Source organism: Phyllobates terribilis, unplaced genomic scaffold (assembly GCF_046119375.1).
Source record: "Phyllobates terribilis strain yellow unplaced genomic scaffold, ASM4611937v1 Scaffold_8__6_contigs__length_399053987, whole genome shotgun sequence".
In the NCBI taxonomy this organism is placed as follows: domain Eukaryota; kingdom Metazoa; phylum Chordata; class Amphibia; order Anura; family Dendrobatidae; genus Phyllobates; species Phyllobates terribilis.
This window is the reverse complement of record NW_027362768.1, coordinates 396,407,576-396,435,064: the sequence shown is the minus strand read 5'-3', so window position 1 is coordinate 396,435,064 and position 27,489 is coordinate 396,407,576. Positions and strand designations below refer to the sequence as shown.

General features: G+C 48.9%; 1 protein-coding gene across 7 annotated transcripts in view; it reads left to right on the top strand.

Moving 5' to 3' along the window:
* The window catches only part of LOC141157680 (plasma membrane calcium-transporting ATPase 2), a 513,073-nt gene that overhangs the window by 358,141 nt on the left and 127,443 nt on the right, over positions 1-27,489 (top strand). For all 7 annotated transcript variants that reach the window (XM_073645226.1, XM_073645230.1, XM_073645228.1 and 4 more), the window contains one exon: positions 19-126. In XM_073645226.1, coding sequence (XP_073501327.1) covers positions 19-126 — 108 coding nt within the window. The remainder of the gene's footprint in view (positions 1-18; positions 127-27,489) is intronic.

Genomic DNA, 27,489 nt, shown 5'->3' with positions numbered 1-27,489 from the left:
ACAGTTGATTCTTTGCAGATCGTGATCGTGCAGTTCGGGGGGAAGCCATTCAGTTGTGCTCCGCTTCAGCTGGATCAGTGGATGTGGTGTATATTTCTTGGTATCGGGGAACTCGTGTGGGGTCAGGTAAGTTTTCCATTTCTCATGCGCTTTGTTCTCTCTTCCCTTCAGTACAGCCTCCTTTTTGCTTGTCTTCCGACATCATTTTTGTTTTCAGATATGTCAGGGACGGCACCGGCAGGATCACACAGTATCCCACCACTGCCACCAATTTGTCAGGGAATCCCAGCGCTGCCACCAATTTGTCAGGGATTCCACCCACACACAGTCAGGACGACACCGGGGAGATCATGCAATATCTCACCGTGCCGTCATGCTGTCCGTATTTCGTCCGGAGTCGCGAGCACACGATCCAGACTACTCTCTACGTAGGTATCGGTATGCGACCAGTGATCGTATGGCGCAACACCCTGGGTTCCACAGCCTGGAATCCGTGTTTAACGCCCTCCGTACGGTCACTGTCAGCTTCACGATAACCCTAATACTCTCTGCCACCACCGGCCGAGTTTAAAATATAATACAGGCCTGGCCGGACGCCTGCGTTTTGGTAGCGTATATGGCTTCGGGGAAGGGAACGATTACAGAACAAAAGGAACAGAACTATTAAATTTTATATTTAATCCAAAAGTGAGGCAGTGTTTAAGAAAAATATATACAAAGGATGTTACAAAGGAGACATTAAAATACATAGGCAGTTACATAAAATAATAAGGATTAAAGAAGAAACTTACTATATGATCGTGGAGACGATTCAATATAGGTTGAGGAGGGGCTCCCCAGATGAAATATGCTGTTATTGAACAGGACCTGTTGCTTATAATTCTTATTCCCCCCTGGAAATGAGTGCTCTTGTCTTCTCCATGGGTTCTCTTATACCTAAGGGGAGATCTGGCCATACGCCCCTTGTGGTGACATCATGTGGGCCGCTCTCCTGCCTGTACATTTTTATTAAAAACGCTGACTTCTGCGATAACTCATCGCTCGTTGATTGCAGAAGCTTGCAAACTACGCCATTTTTTCCCTTTTGATTTTATCTTTATTTTGATATCACACATCACATAGCTGCAGTCTGCCATTCTGGTGTTTTTGCGCTACAGCTCCCTGATTTTGGTTACAGCCATGGAAAACTACCTATACATTCCTGGGCTGATTTGGTCACTACACATATGGATCCCGTTACTGTCGGACCTATGGAACTCACAAGATTTCATATTTCATATCGGAGTCAGTGCGTCTAGAAATTTACCTTTGAGGCTCGGGAAGCAGCTTCAACAGTTACACACAAATTAGTGCAAGCCTGCATTCTAATTACCTCCTGCGTCTTTCAGAGAAAAGATACTTGCTTCCTAACGAAGTTATAACACTCCTTGGCTGACCGTATTTGCATAAACTATTTACCAGGCGTGTGTCAATTGGGGCTTTTGTGCTGAACAGAAGGGGAATAAGGGAGGGGGGTGAACATTTATGTCAGGCAGATACGGACGAACATTTTCCTGATATTAATATGTTCCTGACAAGATACATAAAATCTATCCCATGATGCATCAGTACAGTATCACATGACCAACTATTGTCTGTACCATCTATGCCTGCTGGGGAGATGGTGTCATTATCCTTCCCTCTATAATCTCCTCAATAAGCTAATAGCATATTAGTATGTAGTTAGGAAGCTGAACTGAGATGTGACAGGAGCTGTGCAGTCATCCTCAGTAACTGTGATAGGAGCTGTGCAGTCATCCTCGGTAACTGTGACAGGAGCTGTGCAGTCATCCTCGGTAACTGTGACAGGAGCGGTGCAGTCATCCTCGGTAACTGTGACAGGAGCTGTGCAGTCATCCTCGGTAACTGTGACAGGAGCTGTGCAGTCATCCTCGGTAACTGTGACAGGAGCTGTGCAGTCATCCTCGGTAAATGTGACAGGAGCGGTGCAGTCATCCTCAGTAACTGTGACAGGAGCGGTGCAGTCATCCCATGTAACTGTGATAGGAGCTGTGCAGTCATCCTCGGTAACTGTGATAGGAGCTGTGCAGTCATCCTCGGTAACTGTGACAGGAGCTGTGCAGTCATCCTCTGTAACTGTGACAGGAGCTGTGCAGTCATCCTCAGTAACTGTGACAGGAGCTGTGCAGTCATCCTCAGTAACTGTGACAGGAGCTGTGCAGTCATCCTCTGTAACTGTGATAGGAGCTGTGCAGTCATCCTCGGTAACTGTGACAGGAGCTGTGCAGTCATCCTCAGTAACTGTGACAGGAGCTGTGCAGTCATCCTCGGTAACTGTGACAGGAGCTGTGCAGTCATCCTCTGTAACTGTGACAGGAGCTGTGCAGTCATCCTCGGTAACTGTGATAGGAGCTGTGCAGTCATCCTCGGTAACTGTGATAGGAGCTGTGCAGTCATCCTCGGTAACTGTGATAGGAGCTGTGCAGTCATCCTCGGTAACTGTGACAGGAGCTGTGCAGTCATCCTCAGTAACTGTGATAGGAGCTGTGCAGTCATCCTCGGTAACTGTGACAGGAGCTGTGCAGTCATCCTCAGTAACTTTGACAGGAGCTGTGCAGTCATCCTCGGTAACTGTGATAGGAGCTGTGCAGTCATCCTCGGTAACTGTGATAGGAGCTGTGCAGTCATCCTCGGTAACTGTGATAGGAGCTGTGCAGTCATCCTCAGTAACTGTGATAGGAGCTGTGCAGTCATCCTCGGTAACTGTGACAGGAGCTGTGCAGTCATCCTCAGTAACTTTGACAGGAGCTGTGTAGTCGCCGTGGCAAATTTTGGCCATGCCTCTGGCCACACCCCAATCCATTCCCATTTACCATTTCTTTCTCCCCTGGCAGGAGGAGTTGTCAGAGGGACGGTGGTAGTGAGGGAAATTCAGCAGACGCCCAAGACTGCAGGACTTAGACCCAAATCCAGGACTGTCCGCTGTATTCGGGACAGTTGGGACTGGAGACGAGATGGATTCACGGGTCCAGGTCAGTGCTACCTGGCAGCTGGGCTCCCCTGGCGCAGCTTTTGATTATTCCGGGCAGCACTACGTCATCGGTGCGTCCGGCTCATCTCTAGTTGTGACCTGCAGATTATTTTTTCTTCCTTCATTCACAGTCGGAGCCGCCAGAACTTTCTCATCTTTATGTAGCGTCACTATATGACATCTTGCTTTGTGGCGTCTGTAAGGCCGTGTTCACAGGTTGCAGAAATATGTTTTCTGTAGCATCTGCCCCCATCTACACAATACAATCTTCTTCCCTTTATTTGATGCGATTCTGGTGCAGATGTGAAGACCCCTTTTTAATGTGTTTTTTATATACAGAAAAGCTTTGATTCTGCTCTTAATAAAGTTTCTGCAGGTTTTTTTTTCAGGCTTTTTTTAGGCTCCACATAGAAAACGAGAGAAAAAAAGCACCAAAACTGCACAGATCATCAGCGTCTTTAGATCGCAGGGGGCGCTGTTCTCATGAAATCATAGAATCCTAGAATGCTAGAGATGGAGGGGACCTCCGGGGTCCTCGTGTCCAACCCCCGGCTCAATGCAGGAGTCACTAAACCATCTCAGACAGATATCTGTCCAGCCTCTGAAGACGTCCAGTGATGGAGACCTCACCACCTCTCGTGGCCGCCTGTTCCACTCATTGATCACCCTAACTGTCAAAAAGTGTGACGGCAGGAGTCTCTAGGTGGTCACGGCAAGTGACGGCAGGAGCCTCCGGGAAGGCACGGCAGGTAACAGGCAGGTCACAGGCAAGTGCTCCCAGGTGAGCGGGCTGGCAGGCACGGCAGGTAACAGGCTGGCGGGCAAGACTAGTAGTCAGGCTAGCAGCGGGACCTGAAGGCTGAAGCAGAGGTCAGAAACACTGTGCAACAACTTTTGCTCGGGCACCTCCATTTTGGAGGAGGTGCCTTATATATGGGAGGACCCTCGGCTATTGGCCGGGGACTCCTTAGGACGGCGCACGGCCCCTTTAAGAGGGAGGGAGCGTGCGTGCACCCTAAGCACAGTGCCCGGGGAGCTGCGCGTGCCGGCAGCAGGAAGAGGAGCACTGGTGAACGCAGAGCGGGGAGCGTGGGGAGCGAGGAGGTGAGTGGGACGGCGTCTCTGCCTGGCAGGGGGCAGAGACGCCGATGCTACAGATCTCATCAGATCACAGCTGGTTATAGAGATCGGGGATGAGCAGCCGCGGACACTGATCCTTTATAGTGATCTGATTATATTCCTGGGGATCTATACATGATCTCATCAGATCACAGCTGGTTAAAGAGATCAGGGATGAGCGGCTGAGGTCACTGATCCTTTATAGTGATCTCATTATATTCCTGGGGATCTATACATGATCTCATCAGATCACAGCCGGTTATAGAGATCAGGGATGAGCGGCTGAGGACACTGATCCTTTATAGTGATCTGATTATATTCCCAGGGATCTATACATGATCTCAGATCACAGCCGGTTATAGAGATCAGGGATGAGCGGCTGAGGACACTAATCCTTTATAGTGATCTGATTATATTCCCAGGGATCTATACATAATCTCAGATCACAGCTGGTTATAGAGATCAGGGATGAGCGGCTGAGGTCACTGATCCTTTATAGTGATCTCATTATATTCCTGGGAATCTGTACATGATCTCATCAGATCACAGCTGGTTATAGAGATCAGGGATGAGCGGCTGAGGTCACTGATCCTTTATAGTGATCTCATTATATTCCTGGGAATCTATACATGATCTCATCAGATCACAGCCGGTTATAGAGATCAGGGATGAGCGGCTGAGGACACTGATCCTTTATAGTGATCTGATTATATTCCCAGGGATCTATACATGATCTCAGATCACAGCTGGTTATAGAGATCGGGGATGAGCAGCCGAGGACACTGATTCTTTATAGTGATCTCATTATATTCCTGGGGACCTATACATGATCTCATCAGATCACAGCTGGTTATAGAGATCAGGGATGAGCGGCCGAGGTCACTGATCCTTTATAGTGATCTGATTATATTCCCAGGGATCTATACATGATCTCAGATCACAGCTGGTTATAGAGATCGGGGATGAGCAGCCAAGGACACTGATCCTTTGTAGTGATCTCATTATATTCCTGGGGATCTATACATGATCTCATCAGATCACAGCTGGTTATAGAGATCAGGGATGAGCGGCCGAGGACACTGATTCTTTATAGTGATCTCATTATATTACCGGGAATCTATACATGATCTCAGATCACAGCTGGTTATAGAGATCGGTGATGAGCGGCCGAGGACACTGATTCTTTATAGTGATCTCATTATATTCCCTGGGATCTATACATGATCTCAGATCACAGCTGGTTACAGAGATCGGTGATGAGCGGCCGAGGACACTGATTCTTTATAGTGATCTCATTATATTCCTGGGGATCTATACATGATCTCAGATCACAGCTGGTTATAGAGATCGGTGATGAGCGGCCGAGGGCACTGATTCTTTATAGTAATCTCGTTATATTCCCAGGGATCTATACATGATCTCAGATCACAGCTGGTTATAGAGATCGGTGATGAGCGGCCGAGGACACTGATTCTTTATAGTGATCTCATTATATTCCTGGGGATCTATACATGATCTCAGATCACAGCTGGTTATAGAGATCGGTGATGAGCGGCCGAGGGCACTGATTCTTTATAGTAATCTCGTTATATTCCCAGGGATCTATACATGATCTCAGATCACAGCTGGTTATAGAGATCGGTGATGAGCGGCCGAGGGCACTGATTCTTTATAGTAATCTCGTTATATTCCCAGGGATCTATACATGATCTCAGATCATAGCTGGTTATACAGATCGGGGATGAGCGGCCGAGGACACTGATTCTTTATAGTGATCTCATTATATTCCCGGGAATCTATACATGATCTCAGATCACAGCTGGTTATAGAGATCGGTGATGAGCGGCCGAGGACACTGATTCTTTATAGTGATCTCATTATATTCCCGGGGATCTATACATGATCTCAGATCACAGCTGGTTATAGAGATCAGGGATGAGCGGCCGAGGACACTGATTCTTTATAGTGATCTCATTATATTCCCGGGGATCTATACATGATCTCAGATCACAGCTGGTTATAGAGATCAGGGATGAGCGGCCGAGGACATTGTTCCTTTATGATCTCATTATATTCCTGGGGATCTATACATGATCTTAGATCACAGCTGGTTATAGATATCGGGGATAAGCGACCGTGAACACTGATTCTTTATAGTGATTTTATTATATTCCCAGAAATCTTTACATGATCTCAGATCACAGCTGGTTATAGAGATCATGTCACGCAAGGTGCGGGAAAGACTAAGTGCAACACGAAGAGCAGAGGGGAAGGGAGCCCAGACACTAGGGAGAGGGGGAGTGGAGACCTCCTAGGCTGATCTGATATCACCCTGTCTCCCTTATCGTCCCTATATTGGTTCCTCACCAATCGCCGCACAGGAACCTCAGCCCTGTATTTCCCTAGCACTTGGCCCTGGATAGGGAAGGAAGGGATGAGCACTGGTCAGTCCCCACTAACAACTATAGACAACAAGGGAGACAAATAAAGGGGAAAGTAACTTAGCTTGAGCTGACTTCAGAGACTACACCAAATGTCCTCCTAGCACCAAAGAGGAAGTATGCAGACTGCAATAGCTTCAAGCCTTCACAAGGGAACATGTGAACATCACCAGGACCTCCCTGTAGCAAACAAAGTATTTAAACACCCAGGGCTGGGTGTCAATTAGCAGGAGGGAGGTAGCCGCTGGAACCTAGAGTAGACAGATCTGAGAAGGTGTCTGTAATGCCAAATAAAGAGATCTTCTGCAACCAACTGCAGGATGACTATCCATCACATCTGACACACCCATTACAGTATCCCCCCCCCCCCCTCTACGAGTGGCTTTCGGACACTCAGGACCAGGTTTCTCAGGATAAGAGGTGGGAATGAACGAACCAACCTGGGAGCGTTTACCTCTGATGCTGAAACCCACATCCTCTCTTCTGGGCCATAACCCTTCCAGTGCATCAAGTACTGTAGGGAGCGAAGTTGAAGACGAGAATCTACAATCCTCGAAATCTGAAACTCCAGATTACCATTAACCATTACTTGGGGCGGCGGTAGGGGTAAGGGCTCAAGAGGTTCCACATATTTCCTAAGTAAGGACCTGTGGAAAACATTGTGGACCTTAAGGGCCGGAGGAAGCTCAAGACGAAACGCTTCCAGGTTAATGACCGTGGTTATTTTATAGGGACCAATAAACCTAGGTCCCAGCTTCCAAGAAGGAACTTTCAACTTGATATTCCTGGTAGAGAACCACACAAATTCATTCACATTCAGGTCCGGACCTGGCGAGCGTTTTCTGTCAGCCATACGTCTATACCTGTGTCCCATGATCTTTAAACTACTCAGAACCCCCCGCCATACCGAGGAGAGCAACGAAGCAAAACGTTCCTCCTCAGGAACTCCCGAAGCTTCTCCCCCACTAAAGGTACCAAACTGTGGGTGATAACCGTATGCACCGAAGAACGGTGACCTGCCAGTGGATTCTTGACGATGATTATTAATAGCAAATTCTGCCAGCGGTAAGTAGGATGTCTATTCCTACTGATTTTTGGAGACAAAAAACACCTGAGGTAGGTTTCCAAATTCTAATTGATGTGCTCGGAAGGGTGGAAGACAGAGGAAGACAGCTGCACCCCCAGTAGAGAACAGAATGCCTTCCAGAACTTGGAAACAACTTGGGTCCCCCAATCTGACACCACATCGGAGGGAACCCCGTGAAGCTTCATGATATCATTTATGAACACCAGAGCAAGTGTCTTGGCATTGGGAAGTGCAGGTAAAGCGACGAAGTGAAGCATTTTACTGAACCTATCTACTACCACCAAAACCACAGTTTTGCCTGCAGAAACCGGTAGGTCAGTAATAAAATCCATGGACAAGCGTGTCCATGGCCTGCTAGGGATAGGTAGCGGAAGAAGAGGACCAGACGGACGGGTATGCGAAACTTTAGAACGCGCGTAAATACTACAAGCAGATACGTGTTCAACCACATCCCGATGCAACCCCGGCCACCAAAAACAACGAGAGCGGAGGTCCACGGTTGCCTTACCACATGGATAACAAGCAAGCACAGAGTTATCATGTTCCTTAATTACTTTGCATCACAGATTAGATGGTACAAATAACCTTCCTGAAGGGCAGGAGGCAGGGGCGTCCCCCTGAGTCTCCAACACCTCACCCTCCAGTTCAGAGTACAATGCCGAAATGACTACCCCCTTCTGTAATATCGGGGCAGGGTTCTCATGGTCACCGCCACCAGGGAAGCTCTGGAACAAAGAATCAGCCTCAATATTTTTGACCCCAGGACGAAAAGTGACAACAAAGTTGAACCTAGTAAAAAACAGGGACCCCCCGGCTTGCCTAGGGTTGAGACGTTTAGCTGATTGGAGATATAACAGGTTCTAATGGTCAGTAATAACAGTAATAGGATGGACAGCCCCCTCCAACCAATGCCGCCATTCTTCAAACGCCAATTTGATCGCCAAAAGTTCCCTATTACTCACGTCATAATTTCTCTCAGCCAAAGACAATTTTTTTTAAAAGAAAGCGCATGGAAGCCATTTACAAGGGGATGGACCCTGACACAACACAGCGACAACCCCCACATTCGACGCATCAATTTCTACAATAAAAGGTTGGGAAACATCGGGTTGACTGAGTATACAGTTAGGTCCATATATATTTGGGCAGAGACAACATTTTTCTAATTTTGGTTCTAGACATTACCACAATGAATTTTAAACAAGACAATTCAGATGCAGTTGAAGTTCAGACTTTCAGCTTTCATTTGAGGGGATCCACATTAAAATTGGATGAAGGGTTTAGGAGTTTCAGCTCTTTAACATGTGCCACCCTGTTTTTAAAGGGACCAAAAGTAATTGGACAATTGACTCCAAGGCTATTTGATGGACAGGTGTGGGCAATCCCTTCATTATGTCATTCTCAATTAAGCAGATAAAAGGCCTGGAGTTGATTTGAGGTGTGGTGCTTGCATTTGGAAGGTTTTGCTGTGAAGTAAACATGCGGTCAAAGGAGCACTCCATGCAGGTGAAACAAACCATCCTTAAGCTGCAAAAACAGAAAAAACCCATCCGAGAAATTGCTACAATATTAGGAGTGGCAAAATCTACAGTTTGGTACATCATGAGAAAGAAAGAAAGCACTGGTGAACTCATCAATGCAAAAAGACCTGGGCGCCCACGGAAGACAACAGTGATGGATGATCGCAGAATAATCTCCATGGTGAAGAGAAACCCCTTCACAACAGCCAACCAAGTGAGCAACACTCTCCAGGAGGTAGGCGTATCAATATCCAAATCTACCATAAAGAGAAGACTGCATGAAAGTAACTACAGAGGGTTCACTGCACGGTGCAAGCCACTCATAAGCATCAAGAATAAAAAGGCTAGACCAGACTTTGCTAAAAAACATCTAAGAAAGCCAGCACAGTTCTGGAAGAACATTCTTTGGACAGATGAAACCAAGATCAACCTCTACCAGAATGATGGAAAGAGAAAAGTATGGCGAAGGCGTGGTACAGCTCATGATCCAAAGCATACCACATCATCTGTAAAACACGGCGGAGGCAGTGTGATGGCTTGGGCATGCATGGCTGCCAGCGGCACTGGGTCACTAGTGTTTATTGATGATGTGACACAGGACAGAAGCAGCCGAATGAATTCTGATGTATTCAGAGCCATACTGTGTGCTCAGATCCAGCCAAATGCAGCCAAACTGATTGGTCGTTTCATACTACAGATGGACAATGACCCAAAACATAAAGCCAAAGCAACCCAGGAGTTTATTAAAGCAAAGAAGTGGAATATTCTTGAATGGCTAAGTCAGTCACCTGATCTCAACCCAATTGAGCATGCATTTCACTTGTTAAAGACTAAACCTCAGACAGAAAGGCCCACAAACAAACAGCAACTGAAAACCACCCCAGCGAAGGCCTGGCAGAGCATGAAAAAGGAGGGAACACAGCGTCTGGTGATGTCCATGAGTTCAAGACATCAGGCAGTCATTGCCAACAAAGGGTTTTCAACCAAGTACTAGAAATTAACATTTTATTTACAATTATTTAATCTTTCCAATTACTTTTGGTCCCTTTAAAAACAGGGTGGCACATGTTAAGGAGCTGAAACTCCTAAACCCTTCATCCAATTTTAATGTGGATACCCTCAAATGAAAGCTAAAAGTCTGAACTTCAACTGCATATGAATTGTTTTGTTTAAAATTCATTGTGGTAATGTCTAGAATCAAAATTAGAAAAATGTTGTCTCTGTCCAAATATATATGGACCTAACTGTAGGTGCAGTGGCAAAACAATTCTTTAAGGAACAAAAAACCTGGAGGGAGGCATCCGCCATTTGGAAAAATCAGACCCCTTCCTAGTCATGTCAGTGAGGGGTTTCACGATTACTGAGTAATTCTGGATGAATTTCCGGTAAAAATTAGTAAAGCCCAGAAAGCGTTGTAGAGCCTTCTTGTTCTCGGGACGGTTCCAATCAAGGACAGCATGGATCTTCTCCGGATCCATCTGAAAACCCGAAGATGACAACAGGTACCCCAAAAACTCTATCTCCTGGACGGCGAAAACACATTTTGGCATATAGTTTGTTATCCCTTAATATCTGGAGCACCTGTTTAACATGCCCCCGATGTGTCTCAAAATCAGGTGAGTGAAGCAAAATATCGTCCAGATAGACCACCACAAACCTGCCCACCAAATGATGGAAAATATCATTAATGAAATGCTGGAACAACGCAGGTGCATTGGTCAAACCAAAAGGCATAACCAGACTCTCAAAATGTCCTTCCGGGGTATTGAATGCTGTTTTCCATTCGTCCCCTTCTCTGATTCTAACCAGGTTGTAGGCTCCCCTTAAATCCAACTTGGAGAACACCTTAGCTCCCACAACCGGGCTGAACAAATCTGGAATCAGAGGAAGAGGGTATGGATCTAGGACGGTAATTTGATTTAATTCCCAGAAATCTAAACAGGGACGTAGACCGCCATCTTTTTTCTTCATGATGAAGAACCCTGCCGCCATGGTCGAATATGAGGGCTTGATGTGTCCCTTCTCCAGACTTTCCGCAATGAAATCCTTCATGGCTTGTCTCTCAGGGCCAGAAAGATTATACAGTCTGGACTTTGGTAGTTTAGCTCCGGGGGTCAGGTTAATAGGACAGTCGTATGCACGATGAGGAGGCAAATCCTGACACCCCCTCTCAGAAAAAACATCCTCAAAACCAGACAGAAAAGCAAGTAATATTTCCATAGAGACAGTAGCAAGGGAAATATCTAAACAGTTTTCATAGCAGTAATCTCCCCATTTAATTATCTCATTGGCTTGCCAAACCACCAATGGATTATGTTTCACCAACCAGGGAAAACCCAAAACAATTGGGGTGGGATGACTGTCCAGGTCATAGCAAGGAATTATCTCACAATGAACCGACCCCACCCTCAGTCTTACATTATGTACAATCTGAGTCAGAGCTTTCTGTGCAAGTGGGGCTGAGTTAGTGGCAAAGATGGGAATGGGCTTAGTTAAAGTACAGCAAGCAAGACCATGAGTTCTCACAAACAGTAAACAACTTCCCCACAATCCCCCTGGGGCTCTGCTAAAACCCTCCCCTTCTCCTGTGACTGTGTTAAACCCTCTAGCTATTGGATGCTTCTGGAGCAGAACACTTCCTGTCTCCTGTGCTTGTGTTACTTCTAATAGTTGCTGAATGCTTTTAAAACAACAGCACTACTTCTACATGTCACACTCTGCAACAGCACTACTTCTGCATGTCACACTCTGCAACAGCACTACTTCTGCATTTCACACTCTGCAACAGCACTACTTCTGCATGTCACACTCTGCAACAGCACTACTTCTGCAGGTCACACTCTGCAACAGCACTACTTCTGCATGTCACACTCTGCAACAGCACTACTTCAGCATGTCACACTCTGCAACAGCACTTCTTCTACATGTCACACTCTGCAACAGCACTACTTCTGCATGTCACACTCTGCAACAGCACTACTTCTGCATGTCACACTCTGCAACAGCACTACTTCTGCAGGTCACACTCTGCAACAGCACTACTTCTGCATGTCACACTCTGCAACAGCACTACTTCAGCATGTCACACTCTGCAACAGCACTTCTTCTACATGTCACACTCTGCAACAGCACTACTTCTGCATGTCACACTCTGCAACAGCACTACTTCTGCATGTCACACTCTGCAACAGCACTACTTCTGCATTTCACACTCTGCAACAGCACTACTTCTGCATGTCACACTCTGCAACAGCACTACTTCTGCATGTCACACTCTGCAACAGCACTACTTTTGCATGTCACACTCTGCAACAGCACTACTTCTGCATGTCACACTCTGCAACAGCACTACTTCTGCATGTCACACTCTGCAACAGCACTACTTCTGCATGTCACACTCTGCAACAGCACTACTTCTGCATGTCACACTCTGCAACAGCACTACTTCTGCAGGTCACACTCTGCAACAGCACTACTTCTGCATGTCACACTCTGCAACAGCACTACTTCAGCATGTCACACTCTGCAACAGCACTACTTCTGCATGTCACACTCTGCAACAGCACTACTTCTGCATGTCACACTCTGCAACAGCACTACTTCTGCATGTCACACTCTACAGCAGCACTACTTCTGCATGTCACACTCTGCAACAGCACTACTTCTGCATGTCACACTCTGCAACAGCACTACTTCTGCATGTCACACTCTGCAACAGCACTACTTCTGCATGTCACACTCTGCAACAGCAGCACTACTGCTGCATATCACACTCTGCAACAGCACTACTTCTGCATGTCACACTCTGCAACAGCACTACTTCTGCATGTCACACTCTGCAACTGCACTACTTCTGCATGTCACACTCTGCAACAGCACTACTTCTGCATGTCACACTCTGCAACAGCACTACTTCTGCATGTCACACTCTGCAACAGCACTACTTCTGCATGTCACACTCTGCAACAGCACTACTTCTGCATGTCACACTCTGCAACAGCACTACTTCTGCATTTCACACTCTGCAACAGCACTACTTCTGCATGTCACACTCTGCAACAGCACTACCTCTGCATGTCACATACAGTTTGCAGGCCTCTTTGAACACAAAAAAACTTGTCTCTACCTCCTGAAAACCTGTCCAGGAGGACAAACTTCAGTTCAGGCTGGACAGGCCTACCTGCAGAGACCCCCACATTAGCGACCTGTATCCTCTGAGGATGTTGCTGAACCTCACAGCGGAGGTCATTCACCTCCAAAGAGACAGCACAGCCGCTCCGCGAGCTCTGCAACAAAAAAACATACCACGGGGAGAAAAAAAACACGTCCGAGAAAAAAAAAGCACAAATAAACCCAAGTGTCAGTTTTTTTTTTTTTTTTCTTCTAAATGTGCACAACCGGTGTTAATGTCACGCAAGGTGTGGGAAGGACTAAGTGCAACATGAGGGGAAGAAGGGAAGGGAGCCCAGACACTAGGGAAAGGGGGAGTGGAGACCTCCTAGGCTGATCTGATATCACCCTGTCTCCCCTATTGTCCCTATATTGATTCCTCACCAATAACCGCACAGGAACCTAAGCCCTGTATTTCCCTAGTGCTTGGCCCTGGGTAGGGAAGGGAGGGTTGAGCACTAGTCATTCCCCACTAACAGTTAAAGACAACAAGGTAGACAAACACAGGGGAAAGTAACTTAGCTTGAGCCGACTTCAGGGAGATTACACCAAATGTCCTCCTAGGCACCAGAGAGGAAGTAAGCAGACTGCAATAGCTCCAGGCCTTCACAAGGGAACATGTGAACATCACCGGCACCTCAATGTAGCAAACAGAAAGTATTTAAACACCCAGGCGTGGGTGTCAATTAGCAGGAGGGAGGTAGCCACTGAGTCCTAGAGTGAGACAGATTTAAGAAGGTGTCTGTAATGCCAAAGATCTTCTGCAACCAACTGCAGGGCGACTGTCCGTCACATCTGACACACCCGTGACAGATCAGGGATGAGCGGCTGAGGACACTGTTCCTTTATAGTGATCTCATTACAATCCCGGTAATCTATATGACGCGCCCCCTGGGCCGTGTGTGTGTGGGGATACCCGGAACCGTACCCTTTGTGGATGCTGGGGATTGTAGTCCTTGCGTGGCGGGGACCCGGTCCCGTGGCTCAGGGTGGTCAACCCAAATGGCAATCTATATGCTGAATGTCCGACTACGCCACCCGTGGATTGCGGTCAGAGTGAACCGCCGCTGCAGGGCAGACCGCTGAGGCTGGTGTTGTGGGTGCAGCAGAGGAGTATAGCCTCAGGGCAGTGAATAGGGATGTTGGTGGTGATGGTGCGCAGGAACAGCAGTAACCACACAGAGTCTGTCATGAAATTCAGGGTCTTTACTGTTGGTGGTATTAAGAGACCCGTCCGGAATACAGGTTAACAATGGAGGCCTGGTCAGTCTGAGAGCAACTGGGAAATCCCGCTGGTCAGGGGGAGTTTGTAGGCCTACCGTGCTGACTTCACTCTTTCTTGGCTATCCTGCTGTAGTGTAGTGGTAGCCCACGTCTCTGAGTGTACCGTGTTGTTCTCACCCGTATGACTGGCGACTCGGGCCTTCCGTACTTCTCACCCCTCCGGGGCAGTAGTGGTCCCTCTTGTGTGGCTGAGCCTCCCGGCTTCCTTGGCCCAGAGAACTTGAAGTCCCCTGCGTGGTGGTTTTCTGCTGCTGGGCTTATAACCCTCTCAGCCTCGGACTCCAGTGTCCGGCTTTCTAAGTCTCTAGCCAGGACGAGCTCTGCTTGCTCCCCTCCTGGCCTCGTGTTCCTCCTCTGCCTACAGGGACTCCTCAGCCTGCTGCTGACCTGTCCCTATCTGCAACTTGTCTGGAACTTGTCTCTGGCTTGTCTCTCTAACCCCGCCCCAGATCCAGTTTATAAAGGGCAGATTTCTCCCCTCCCTGGACTGAGGCAGGAGGTGCTGCATGCTAATTGTCCCCAACCAGGGAACCTCCCACCTGCTCTCAGACATGACATTGCTGCCACTGTGGCGACCAGACCTGGGGTGCCACATATACATAGACTCAGATCACAGCTGGTTATAGAGATCGGGAATGAGCAGCTGAGGACACTGATTCTTTATAGTGATCTCTTTATATTCCCAGTAATCTATACGTGATCTCAGATCACAGCTGGTTATAGAGATCAGGGATGAGCGGCCGAGGACACTGATTCTTTATAGTGATTGTCATAGAAATATTAAGGCTCTCTCTCTCCCCTGAAACCCCCCCTCCTGCATATTGTTTGTCAGAGTAGCAGAGCTGACAATCTACGGAGCTGTCTGTATTCAAATTAGCACACACAGGAGAAGTTGGTAATAGGCAAATGCCAGTACAAAGAGAAGTGGCAAACCCAATTAGCATGCGAGTGTGTTTTCCAGTGGCACAGACCTGCAATAAATTTACACCTAGGTTAGAAGCATGTACTCCCAGGCTTCAAAAGAATTCTCTCTCACCCCCCCCCCCCCCAGGGCCTCCCCCTTTTGCTGACCAGCAATTTTCAGTCTCGCTGGCACCGACGTGAAATATGGAATATCTAAAGATCTATACCGCCAATAATAATGGGACCCATATTTTTAGTGGCAGGGTCAGCTAAGGAACAATATGCATAATTTTCTGTAGCTGCATGCCCCTCTGGAGAGCAGTAATGCAAAAGTACAAAATAACAGACCACAGCTATGTCATGTGTGGTCTCTAAAGAAATACAAATTCATAATGGAAAATATGGCATCACTTTTGGGCTTCTGCGATTAACCAGCAAGAAGTTATCGTAGAAGCCAGATATTTTTAATAAAAATATGAAGGCTGGAGCCCAGCCCACGAGATGTCATCACAGGGGAGTGTGTGGGCAGGTCCCCCCTTCGGCATAAAAGACCCGACCGAAGATGGGTCAGCACTCGATGTTGCAGGTACATATTTATGTGTAACACGGTCACGTTTGCTGAATGGTCATAGGAGCGCTTCCCTCCAGCTATACTGAATAGTCTCTGTGGTCTTTATAGCAAGTTTCTTTTGTTAACCCCTTTTTATTTCGTGTAACTGTATATTCTGTACTGTATTGTCTAAATTTGTAAAATCTTTGTATATTTTTTATAAACAGTGTCTCCCTTTTGGATTAAATATAAAATTGAATAGTTCTGTTTCTTTTGTTCTGTAATAATTCCCTCCCCCGAAGCCATACACTACCAGAAAGCAGGCGTCCGACCAGGCCTGTATTGTATTTTAAAAGCTAGTCGGTGGTGGCAGTGAATAATATTAAGTGGGTGTCATGGAGATATTAAGAAAAGTATTAACAATTTCTCCCAAACCCCTCATTCCCCTCCCCTATAGTGTTTGTCGCAAGAGAAGAGCTGACAATCTAAGGAGCGATCTCTCTGCAAATTATCACCCACAGCAGAAGGGGCTTGTAAGCAAATCCTGGCCCAAAAGATACTACCAACCTAATCAAAATGCAAAGTGTATTTCCCTCTGACAGAGGCAGGGGAGAATTAAACACCGACCTGCAACAATTTACATAGAGCTGTTGAGGCTTGATTTCCACATCGTCAAAGGTAATTTTACCGAAGCCCCAGTCTGGCCGGCACCGATACGAAATATGGAATATCTCAAGTTCCATAATTCTGATAATAACGGGACCCATATTTTTGTGGCAGGGTCAGCTAAGAAACAATCTGCTTATTTTCCCATAGCTGTGCGCCCCTCCGGGGGGGTTGTGGTGCAAAAGTACCAGAATAACGGATCACAGCTATGCTATGTGTAGACTCTTCGGAAAGGTAAATTCATAATAAAAAATCTGGTATCCCTTTCGGGCTTCTGCGATCAACCAGTGAGGAGTTATCAAAGAAGTTCGAGTTTTTAATAAAAACATGAAGGGTGGAGCCCAGCCCACATGATGTCAGCACAAGGGGCGTGTGGGCAGGTCCCCTTTTTGGCATAAAAGATCCAACGGAAGATTGAACCATATTCATTGCGGGAGTATATATTTATTGTATGCAACGGATCCTGTTCACTGAACGGTCATAGGAGAGCTCCCCTCCAGCTATATGGAGTTGTCTCTGCGAACGTATAATAAATCAATTCTTTAATCCTGTTTTATTTGTGTAACTGTGTATGTATTGTATTGTCCCCTTTTGTAAAATCTTGTATATTTTTCATAACACTGCCTCTCTTTTGGATTAAATAGAAAATTCAATAGTCCTGTTTCTTTTGCTCTCTTATCATTCCCTCCCCTGAAGCTATATACCCTACCAGAAAGCAGGCGTCCGGCCAGGCCTGTATTATAGATCATACTCGGCCGGTGATGGCAGCAATAATAATAATGAGGCTATTGTGAAGCTGGCAGAACCGTATGGGGCGTATACACATATCCCATGCGTTGGAATCCAGAGGTGTGATGCCATACGCTTTCTGCTCGCGTGTCGATAGCTGCGTAGTGAGTAGTCTAGATCGTGTGATTTAATATTTTTTATCTTTTACATTACTGTACATGTAGCAGTTGCATCCCCTCCCTTCTCTTGTTTTTCTGTCCTAGCTTTTATTCGGTAATGATCGCTATGCGTGGAGAGCCCTGGTATCACCAACAGTCGAAGGCCACTCTCACTGCCCTCTGCAAGCTGCAACAAATTGACGCCACAGGCAAAAACAAGGCCCAACTGATTGCTGAACTGTTGCAAGGTGCCGCAGAGCCAGTCCTACAGCAGAGCCCTGATGATGGGGCAGCCAGCCAAAGCCCAGATGGCGCTGCTGCAGGGGTCCCACCTGTGATGGCCAGCCATACCCGCAGCCAGGGTAGTGTGGATCCCCATCTGCAGATGGCCTTGGAGCAGCTCGCCGCAGATGACCGTGACGGACGACTGCAGCTGATCATGAAATTCCGAGAGGCTGAGCACCAGGCCCAGGCTGAGAGAGCCGAGCGACAGGCCCAAGAAGAACATCTGTACCAGCTGGAGCTAGCCCGGATTCAGAAGGAGCCATCCACCCTGCAGATCCATGAGTCCAGCAATGGCAACAGCTTTAAACCCCGTCCAGAGCATTTTCCTGTAATAGAAAAGGACAGGGACTTGGACACATTTCTGCGAGGATTTGAAAAGGCCTGCCGACAGTACCAGCTGCCTGAGTCCCAGTGGGCCAGGTACTTAACTCCAGGGCTCAGAGGAAAAGCTCTGGAGGAGTTTGCTTCTCTCCCTCGAGAACAGGATGGAGACTATGAGGTCGTCAAGCAGGCCCTGATAAGAAAATACCAGCTGACTCCGGAGGTTTACCGGAAAAAGTTCAGAGCCCTCCAACGTGGACCACATGATAGCTACAGCGATGTGGTGGATGGGCTCAGGACCAACTTTGAGCAGTGGGTCCAGGGACTGTCAGTCACCAGCTTCGAGGACCTGAAGGATCTGATGGTGAAGGACCAGTTTTTTCATCATTGCCCTGTGGAGGTGAGACAGTTTGTGCTGGACCAGGAGCCGAAGGAAGCCGCCAAAGCAGCCCAGATTGTGGATACCTATGAGGCCAACCGTACCCCAGAGGTGCGGAAGTCAGCCGCCTCCAGCTGGAAAGGGGGTAAGATGACCACCACCCCCAGTGTTCCAGCCAGCTCACCCTCAGCGGGTCCTGCCCCATCTTCCAGCACCCAGCCTGCATCTGACTCACGCCGGTGCTATACCTGTGACAAGACTGGTCACATCAGCCTCACCTGCCCGCAGAGGCAGAAGAAGAGCCCCACACCTACGGCTCAGGGGCCTACTGCAGAAGTTCTTTTTGTGGGTGGGGTGGTTGGGGGGGGTCTGTGACAACTTACAATCAGTCATCATGGGTGATAAAGTCACTATGGGGCTCAAGGACACCGTAGCCGAACGGACCCTCATCTGCCCTGAGTTGGCATCCCCTGAAGACCTTATCCCCGGGAAAACGCTGACTGTCACCAGGATTGGGGGTGTTCACCATCTTTGTCAATGGCCTGGGTTTTCCTAGACTGGGGTGCGGGGAGGGGGTTACGGGAAGTGGGGGTGTCAGAGAACCTCCCGATAAATGTGCTATTGGGGACTGAATTGGGATGGTTGATTGCCCAATATGTTCCTGACAACCCACCCAGATCTGATAATGTCTGTGATGAAAATGCTGATTATATGAACGATAATATGATGCATAATGATACTATGTCTTGTGGTGAAGGAGTGCCCAGCCATGTCGCCCTGTGGGGTGATGTTGCTGAGGACCCCCAAAACAGAGCCAGCATGAGTGCTAACGGCTATGGGAGCAGGCACGGGGACTTTGAAGCCAAAGGTCCCTTGCCGCTGGCCAGTGTCACGATGGACTGTGACTTGGCCGGTCATAGCTGCCCCATGATTGGCACGGCTCCTGAGATATTGGGGGATGACGGGGAGGTGGTGCCTCCAGCCTGTCCGGCTGATGGTAAAGGGTTGTTGTCCTCGGGTGAGATGGCCTACATAGCCGCTGCCACCCGGAGTATGAGTACCCAGAATGCACGCAATGCGCTGCCTCCTGGGCCCTCATCCACTGGTGGGACAACAGAACTGGCTGTGGACCCAGAGCGGGTCCCAGATGGTTCCAGTGAGGTTGCGGGACTAACGTCGCTTCTGGCTACCTCCAGCCAGGGGTTCCAGGCAGCTCTGCGCACAGATGCCAGCCTAGAGGCGTTAAGGGACCTCGCGGAGAAGCCCATCTCCGAATCCGATAAGGATAGGGTATTCTGGGATCTGGGGAGGTTGTACCAGGAAACGGTCGCCAGTAACTCCCAACAGGAATAGATGAGGGAAAGACAGCTGGGTCGTGCCCTATCAGTTTAGGGAGGAGTTGTTGCGGGTTGCCCATGAGATTCCACTAGCTGGACACTTGGGGGTCCGCAAAACCAAGGCCCGGCTGTCGCACCATTTCTATTGGCCCCAAATGTGGACAGATGTTGCCAACTACTGCCACTCCTGTATCACTTGTCAGAGTGGGGAAGTCGGGGGTGTGCCCCCAAGGCTCCCCTGATACCTTTGCCAGTGAAAGAGGAGCCGTTCCAGAGGAGTTCTGTGGACATCATTGGCCCGCTAGCCGTCCCCAGCAGCTCTGGAAAACAGTTCATCCTTACTGTGGTAGACTAAGCTATTGTATTGTCCCCTTTTGTAAAATCTTGTATATTTTTCATAACACTGCCTCCCTTTTGGATTAAATAGAAAATTTAATAGTTCTGTTTCTTTTGCTCTCTAATCGTTCCCTCCCCCGAAGCCATATACGCTACCAGAAAGCAGGCGTCCGGCCAGGCCTGTATTATAGTTCAGTATCAAGAGAAAATAGTCGGCACTCCTTGTAGCCAGGGTGGTGCACGTGGAAAACAATGTCTGTAGGAAAAGCAAATCCCGGCGCTCACGTGTTGTTTTCAATTGAAAAAAGCCTTGGACAGGCTGAAACGTCTTTTTGTGAGTTGTGGAATAAACAAACTACCACCATAAATGAGGAGGGCACCATCTAATAAACGGGATCTACCTGCAGCATCTCATGAACTAACAAGTGGAAAATTATTTTTGGGAAAGAGGAGATGCTAACTAATAGTGATCACCAAAATGATAAAGAAAAAAATAAATAAATAGTGATCAATAGCAATTGATCACTATTTATTTATTTTTTTCTTTATCATTTTGGGAATAAACAAACTAATCATCAACACGTGAGTGCCGGGATTTGCTTTTCCTACATGTATTATAGTTCAAACTCGGCCAGTGGTGGAAGCGAATAATAATAATTGGGCCATCGTGAAGCTGGCAGAACCGTACGGGGCGTATACACATATTCCATGTGTTGGAATCCAGAGGTGTGACGCCATATGCCTTCTGCTCGCTTGTCGATAGCTGCGTAGTGAGTAGTGGGGATCGTCTGCTCGCGAATCCCTGACGAAATCCTGACAGTGACGGCAACAGTGAGATATTGTGTGATCTCCCCTGTGTCATCTCTGTGGAACCCTGACAGTGGGTTATCATGAAGCTGGCAGTGACCTTATTGGGGCGTATACACATATTCCATGCGTTGGAATCCGGATGTGTGTACGCCATACGCTCACTGCGCGCTTGCCGATACCTACGTAGTAAGTAATCTGGATCATGTGCGTGCGAATCCCTGCTCAATCCTGACAAAGTGACGGCAGCGGTGGGATATTGTGTGATCTCCCCGGTGTCGTCCCTGTGAAACCCTGACAGTGATCTCATTATATTCCCGTGGATGTATACATGATCTCAGATCACAGCTGGTTATAGAGATCGGGGAAGAGCGGCCGAGGACACTGATTCTTTATAGTAATCTCGTTATATTCCCGGGGATCTATACATGATCTCATCAGATCCCAGCTGGTTATAGAGATCAGGAATGAGCGGCCGAGGACACTGGTTCTTTATAGTGATCTCATTCGGTATGTATAGTACATAACGAAGGCCCAAGACCACGGCTACCGATAGGTCATAAAGGGCAGCAAACGACATTGATTCATAATGTAATGTAGCTATTAGCAGGGACCCTCCTTAGTGATAACTTCACCGCACCCTGGGAGAGACGTCCATCATCAAGAGCAGCGAATTTTTAGGAAATCATCATTTTGGTGAGGGTTAACCAAGATTTTTAGCCACTTGGGGAAACAATTTTTTTCTGCAGAACCACCAACCAATAGAGGCCTCAAACTGCAGATTGTTTTAGATAAGATTAATGAACAGGAAGCAATCATTTTGCCAAATCCTAGAAAATTAGCCCTGTCCCCTAGAGGGCATCTCTGACCCCACCTCGGTGCTGGAATGTTTCTGGCGGCAGCATCTGACATCAAGGCTCCACAGGTGATACCAAGATTTAGTTTGTGTTGCTTGGTCCCTTATCGTTGATGGGAGTGAGTCCCCCCAATCTTCATTGGCTCCTTATTAATGGTAATAAATGCACAGGTCTTAGGAGGGGGTGCGAAGTCAGCAGTGCGCTCCTGTCTGCGTTCAAGTACCCACCTATGAAGATGGATTGCAGGGACATGGATGAGTCAAGAACTGAACTAACACGTCCTTGACTTGGTCAGGGAGTCCTGAACGAAACTGATGGCGCCTGATCATTCCACATTAAATCTGTAGCCCTGCACCGAAACCCAGTACAGTACTCAGCCATATGTCGCCTAGGGCGGAGGACTGTTAGTTTACTTTCTGCTACTCGGTCAGTGTCGTCATATAGGAGCCCTAAGGCCTCAAAAAACGAGTCTACTGAGGAGAGTTCTGCAGCGTCAGGGGGTAGAGAAAAGGCCCGATCCTGGGGGTCTCCCTTCAGCAAGGAGAGGATGAGCCCCACACACGGCTCTCAGAATCAGACGAATGTGGATGGAGCCTGAAATACCGGTGACCGCTCTGCCTAAAGGAAAAAAAATCTTACTGTCACCTGATGATCGGCGAGAAAGGATAACCTTAGATCCAGAAATGATCAAGGAGTTGTAAGGTGCCCCAGCGAGGTAGTCGTGGGCGAGCTGTAGCCCCCTCTCGCTATGGCACCCTACAGACAATACGTGTCCTCTCTCTGAAGTGTGGCTGTGTATGTAGTGCTCTTCACTTACTTCACGCCATCCGATCGCGGCTGTCTCCAGGCAATTTTCTTCTGGGACCAGGGCAGCAATAATTTCAGAGGACACGAGGTTCTTAACCAGAACTTGGACTTTACTTGGGGAAGAGGAATATTTACAGTATTTACAGTCAGATATAATGGATAAGGCCCGACAGGCAATCATCTCCCTCACAGGCGCCGTTAACTGCTTCAGCCCTGGTTCCCTCTTTAAGCGGAGCATCTCTGTGGTTATAATTCCTGGCCCTAGAGACTCCTCTGTATTAACAGTGAACGGATCCGATATCTCTCCCCCACGTCTTGGCTTGGAGTACTGTTTAGCTTCCTCTGATGCCTGCAGACCAGAAGTGCCCCGTGTCCTCACTACGCTTTGGTGAGTTTCTACGGCGAGCGAACAGGACTCGTGCTCTTGCGTGGGGAGAACTGCGCACTGGGATCTCACTGTCTGAGGGTTCGGAGCTCCCGTCTACCCTAGCAGCCACTATAGTAAGGCTGTCTCATCAGGTCGCAATCCCTTCTTGTACTACTGAATCACTTCCTGATTCAGGAAATTAAAACAGAGACTTTCCTAATATGCCCACCCTCAGTGAGCTGTCATCACAGAACCTTAACCCATCACTGTCTATAGCTCGGCTAGCAGACTCAACCTGACATCTGCACCCCGAACAGTGGCATCTTGTGGCTGTTTTCAGGTACTACAGCCCAGAAGGAACTATACCAGGAACAAGCTCTATATCTCTCTAGGCTTGATAAGGGCACTAAGTTCCCCCTCTGCTCTACCAACCGGACCACTAAAGCTAACCCCCTTAGCTTGGCCTACCACAGTTGGGGAGGTCTGTCTTCAGGAACTCTTCCTTTTACTCTCTCAGTCTCAAGGGAAGGCTACGCCCTTCCCCACTATTACATTCCCCGACACTTTAATGTTGGTCGTCCCTGACCACACTAGGCAATAAACATCAATCAACAGTTATAAAATTACATTACTAAATTTTACTAAAACATTCTTAGTAAGCGACTGGTCCTGAGGTCATCTTCTTGGATGGAAGACCGGCCCTTCTCGGTTAAGGGCCCTGGAACAGCAATTCAGGACAGTCCACTATCAACTTTTTCAGAGGCACCGGTCCTTCTTGGTAAGGACCCTGGAAACGAAGTGTCCATGTCCACATTTTTAAATCAGGTCAACTCTTCAATAGCCCTCAATCCCCTCCTGGGGCTACATTCTGAGGCACACAGTCACAGGTAACACCCTGTGAGTCTCTTTTCTTCTTGGCCCTAGCGGGGGTCACCTGTTCTTCCCGCTAGGCCGCAAGTCTCTTAGATTCGGAGGATATCCATCCTCAAGGTGTGCCTCAGCAATTTAAATTCCAGCAGAAAAAGGCGCAACAAGCGCAACAAAAAGAAAACAAAAATAAAAACAAAAAGAGCAGCTCTCCCGGGCACGCAACTTTTGGGTGCTGCTTAAGGCCTTCCTGGCCTAGGAGGTAGGGGAACAGCCCTCCATTTTTTTTTTTTTTTGTTTCAACTGAAGTCAACATGGGGCACTTCGCCCCCACTGGGTAACAGTCCCAAACTACAGAAAGGACCACCACCGATGGGTCCTAGTAGGAGAAGAAGTGAAAGGTCAACGGACCTTTTAGCCCATTTAGCTCACTTCTTCCGGGCCTCCCTCCGTTCCCTCATGAAGGCGGCCCATGCTGCAGATGAAGGTGGCTTCCTCCACTTCCACGGCTGATCGGGGTATCTGCTAGGCCCGGGGTCCTCGTCCGAGGACGTAGCACTGCCACAGCCGACCTGGGTAGGGCCGTAGCTGGTGACAGAAAAATGATGGACCTCCTGGCTAACACCAGCCTGAGTCTCTCTGGCAGCCCCCTGCTCAACTGCCTCAGCCCCTCCTGGGTGTTGTGGTGCCGACTCCTTCTCTGGCACCTCACTAAGGAAATCGGCTTCCTTGCTGCTGGCGACATCCTCCTCCTCGTCGCTCATAATATCTCCCCACTGCCGCCTCCCAGGCTCCTCTGTCGGTGGAGTACTGGCCTTAGGTGGGGACAGAAAGCCTTTAGGGGCTTCCCTAGCCCAGCGTTGCTTAGCCTCTCTTTTGGCCCTCCTCTCGAAGACCTGTCGGTCCTTCTCTAGGACGTCTTCCCATTTATATGGGCGGGTGACCGCAGCCGCATACCACCCGTTTTGGCACTCACATTTTACAAAGTGCACGATGTCCCCCACGTGCAGGTTGTGTAAACGGTCAGGCAGATAGTCCCGTTTTACCGCCTCGCGGGACACGAACACCTCGTGCCCGGTCCATTCTTCTTCCAGAAACCCGTACCCCTCATGGATACGGAATTCTATGACCCGCCCCCGGGTCTGAGCTTCCTCCACTGACTCCCTTCTTGCCGCGTTGGACCCCTCCAGCCAGCCTCTCAGGAAGGTATCGGTCCATCGCCGCTGTTCTCGCGCGGTCATCGGGGGGTCCCGGGTAGCCCACTTAGGACTCCTGGGCTCGGCGTACCGCTCTGCCGAGGGGGAATGTAGGGCCTCCAAGGCCAACGACCAGAAATTCTCCCGCGGGGCCTTTCTTTTAGGGGGCTTCCCTTCCGCACCGTCCCCTGAAGGCCTGGGGGCCTCTGTTGCCACGGAAACTACTGGGGCAAGTACCGCAGACGTGACCGGCCGCTGGGGCATGGACCGCTCACCTTCTGTAAGCTTCGCTGCAGCTATTGCTCCGGCCCCACCTGGATGTTCTCCTCCCTCAGCCGAGGGGGACGTTTCCTCCGGCATCCGGCTCCAGCACCACATGCGAAGCTCGTGGACTAGCAGGCCCAGCTCCGGATCAGGCCTAGTGGCCCACTGGACAGCCACTGGGGGTAAGGGCAATGGTTCACGGGCAGCGCCCGCCGGCGAACGACTTCCAGTCGCGGCCCCTGGTGTAGTGATCTTCAGGGGTTCCTCCTCACCGCTTGCCTTGCGCACGTTGTCAGGCTCTGGGGCTGCCATCCTCTCAGGACGTCTGCTGCCGCACCTCCTTCTCCTTACGTGCCGGACAGAAAATGGCGCCGGTCACTTACCGGTGATGCGCGTCCTGCGCGTCCAGCTCCGCCTCTTCCTGGGCCGGACCTCTGACGCGACCGCCGCGTCACTCGTCACTCTCGGCCGCTCCGCCTTCAGCCGCGCCCCCTCTCTGCGCGCGCTGATACTCACGGGGCCGGACTTCACTTTGCGCCGCGCCCTCTTCCTCACTGGACGTCCCATCCTGGGGCGCATCTTCACCGCTGGGCCCATCCCTCTTCGGGCCGGAACTCGTAGGGGCTGGACATCTTTTCGCGCTCTCCAGCGCCGTCCACTCCCACGATGGGCGGTTCTTCTCCCAGACTTTACCGCCGTCGTCACCATCTTGGAATCCATGCTTCGGGCCGCCATCTTGGGCCGCATGCCTTCCAACACTTTCTCCTCAGTGTTCTGTGTCGGCTCTTCCCCTCTTTCTTCATGCGAGGAGCTCGCATCCTGCCGACTACGCCAAATGTAAGGTGCCCCAGCGAGGTAGTCGTGGGCGAGCTGTAGCCCCCTCTCGCTATGGCACCCTACAGACAATACGTGTCCTCTCTCTGAAGTGTGGCTGTGTATGTAGTGCTCTTCACTTACTTCACGCCATCCGATCGCGGCTGTCTCCAGGCAATTTTCTTCTGGGACCAGGGCAGCAATAATTTCAGAGGACACGAGGTTCTTAACCAGAACTTGGACTTTACTTGGGGAAGAGGAATATTTACAGTATTTACAGTCAGATATAATGGATAAGGCCCGACAGGCAATCATCTCCCTCACAGGCGCCGTTAACTGCTTCAGCCCTGGTTCCCTCTTTAAGCGGAGCATCTCTGTGGCTATAATTCCTGGCCCTAGAGACTCCTCTGTATTAACAGTGAACGGATCCGATATCTCTCCCCCACGTCTTGGCTTGGAGTACTGTTTAGCTTCCTCTGCTGCCTGCAGACCAGAAGTGCCCCGTGTCCTCACTACGCTTTGGTGAGTTTCTACGGCGAGCGAACAGGACTCGTGCTCTTGCGTGGGGAGAACTGCGCACTGGGATCTCACTGTCTGAGGGTTCGGAGCTCCCGTCTACCCTAGCAGCCACTATAGTAAGGCTGTTTCATCAGGTCGCAATCCCTTCTTGTACTACTGAATCACTTCCTGATTCAGGAAATTAAAACAGAGACTTTCCTAATATGCCCACCCTCAGTGAGCTGTCATCACAGAACCTTAACCCATCACTGTCTATAGCTCGGCTAGCAGACTCAACCTGACATCTGCACCCCGAACAGTGGCATCTTGTGGCTGTTTTCAGGTACTACAGCCCAGAAGGAACTATACCAGGAACAAGCTCTATATCTCTCTAGGCTTGATAAGGGCACTAAGTTCCCCCTCTGCTCTACCAACCGGACCACTAAAGCTAACCCCCTTAGCTTGGCCTACCACAGTTGGGGAGGTCTGTCTTCAGGAACTCTTCCTTTTACTCTCTCAGTCTCAAGGGAAGGCTACGCCCTTCCCCACTATTACAGAGTCATGAGTAGTCTCATGATGCTGGAACTGCTCTGCAAGATCCCGGACATACCGGGACAAGTTTTGCATCTGATCCACCACCGCTTGGAGAGGATCCATAATATGTAAGGCCAGTTATACTCTCACCTGTCTGTTGTCA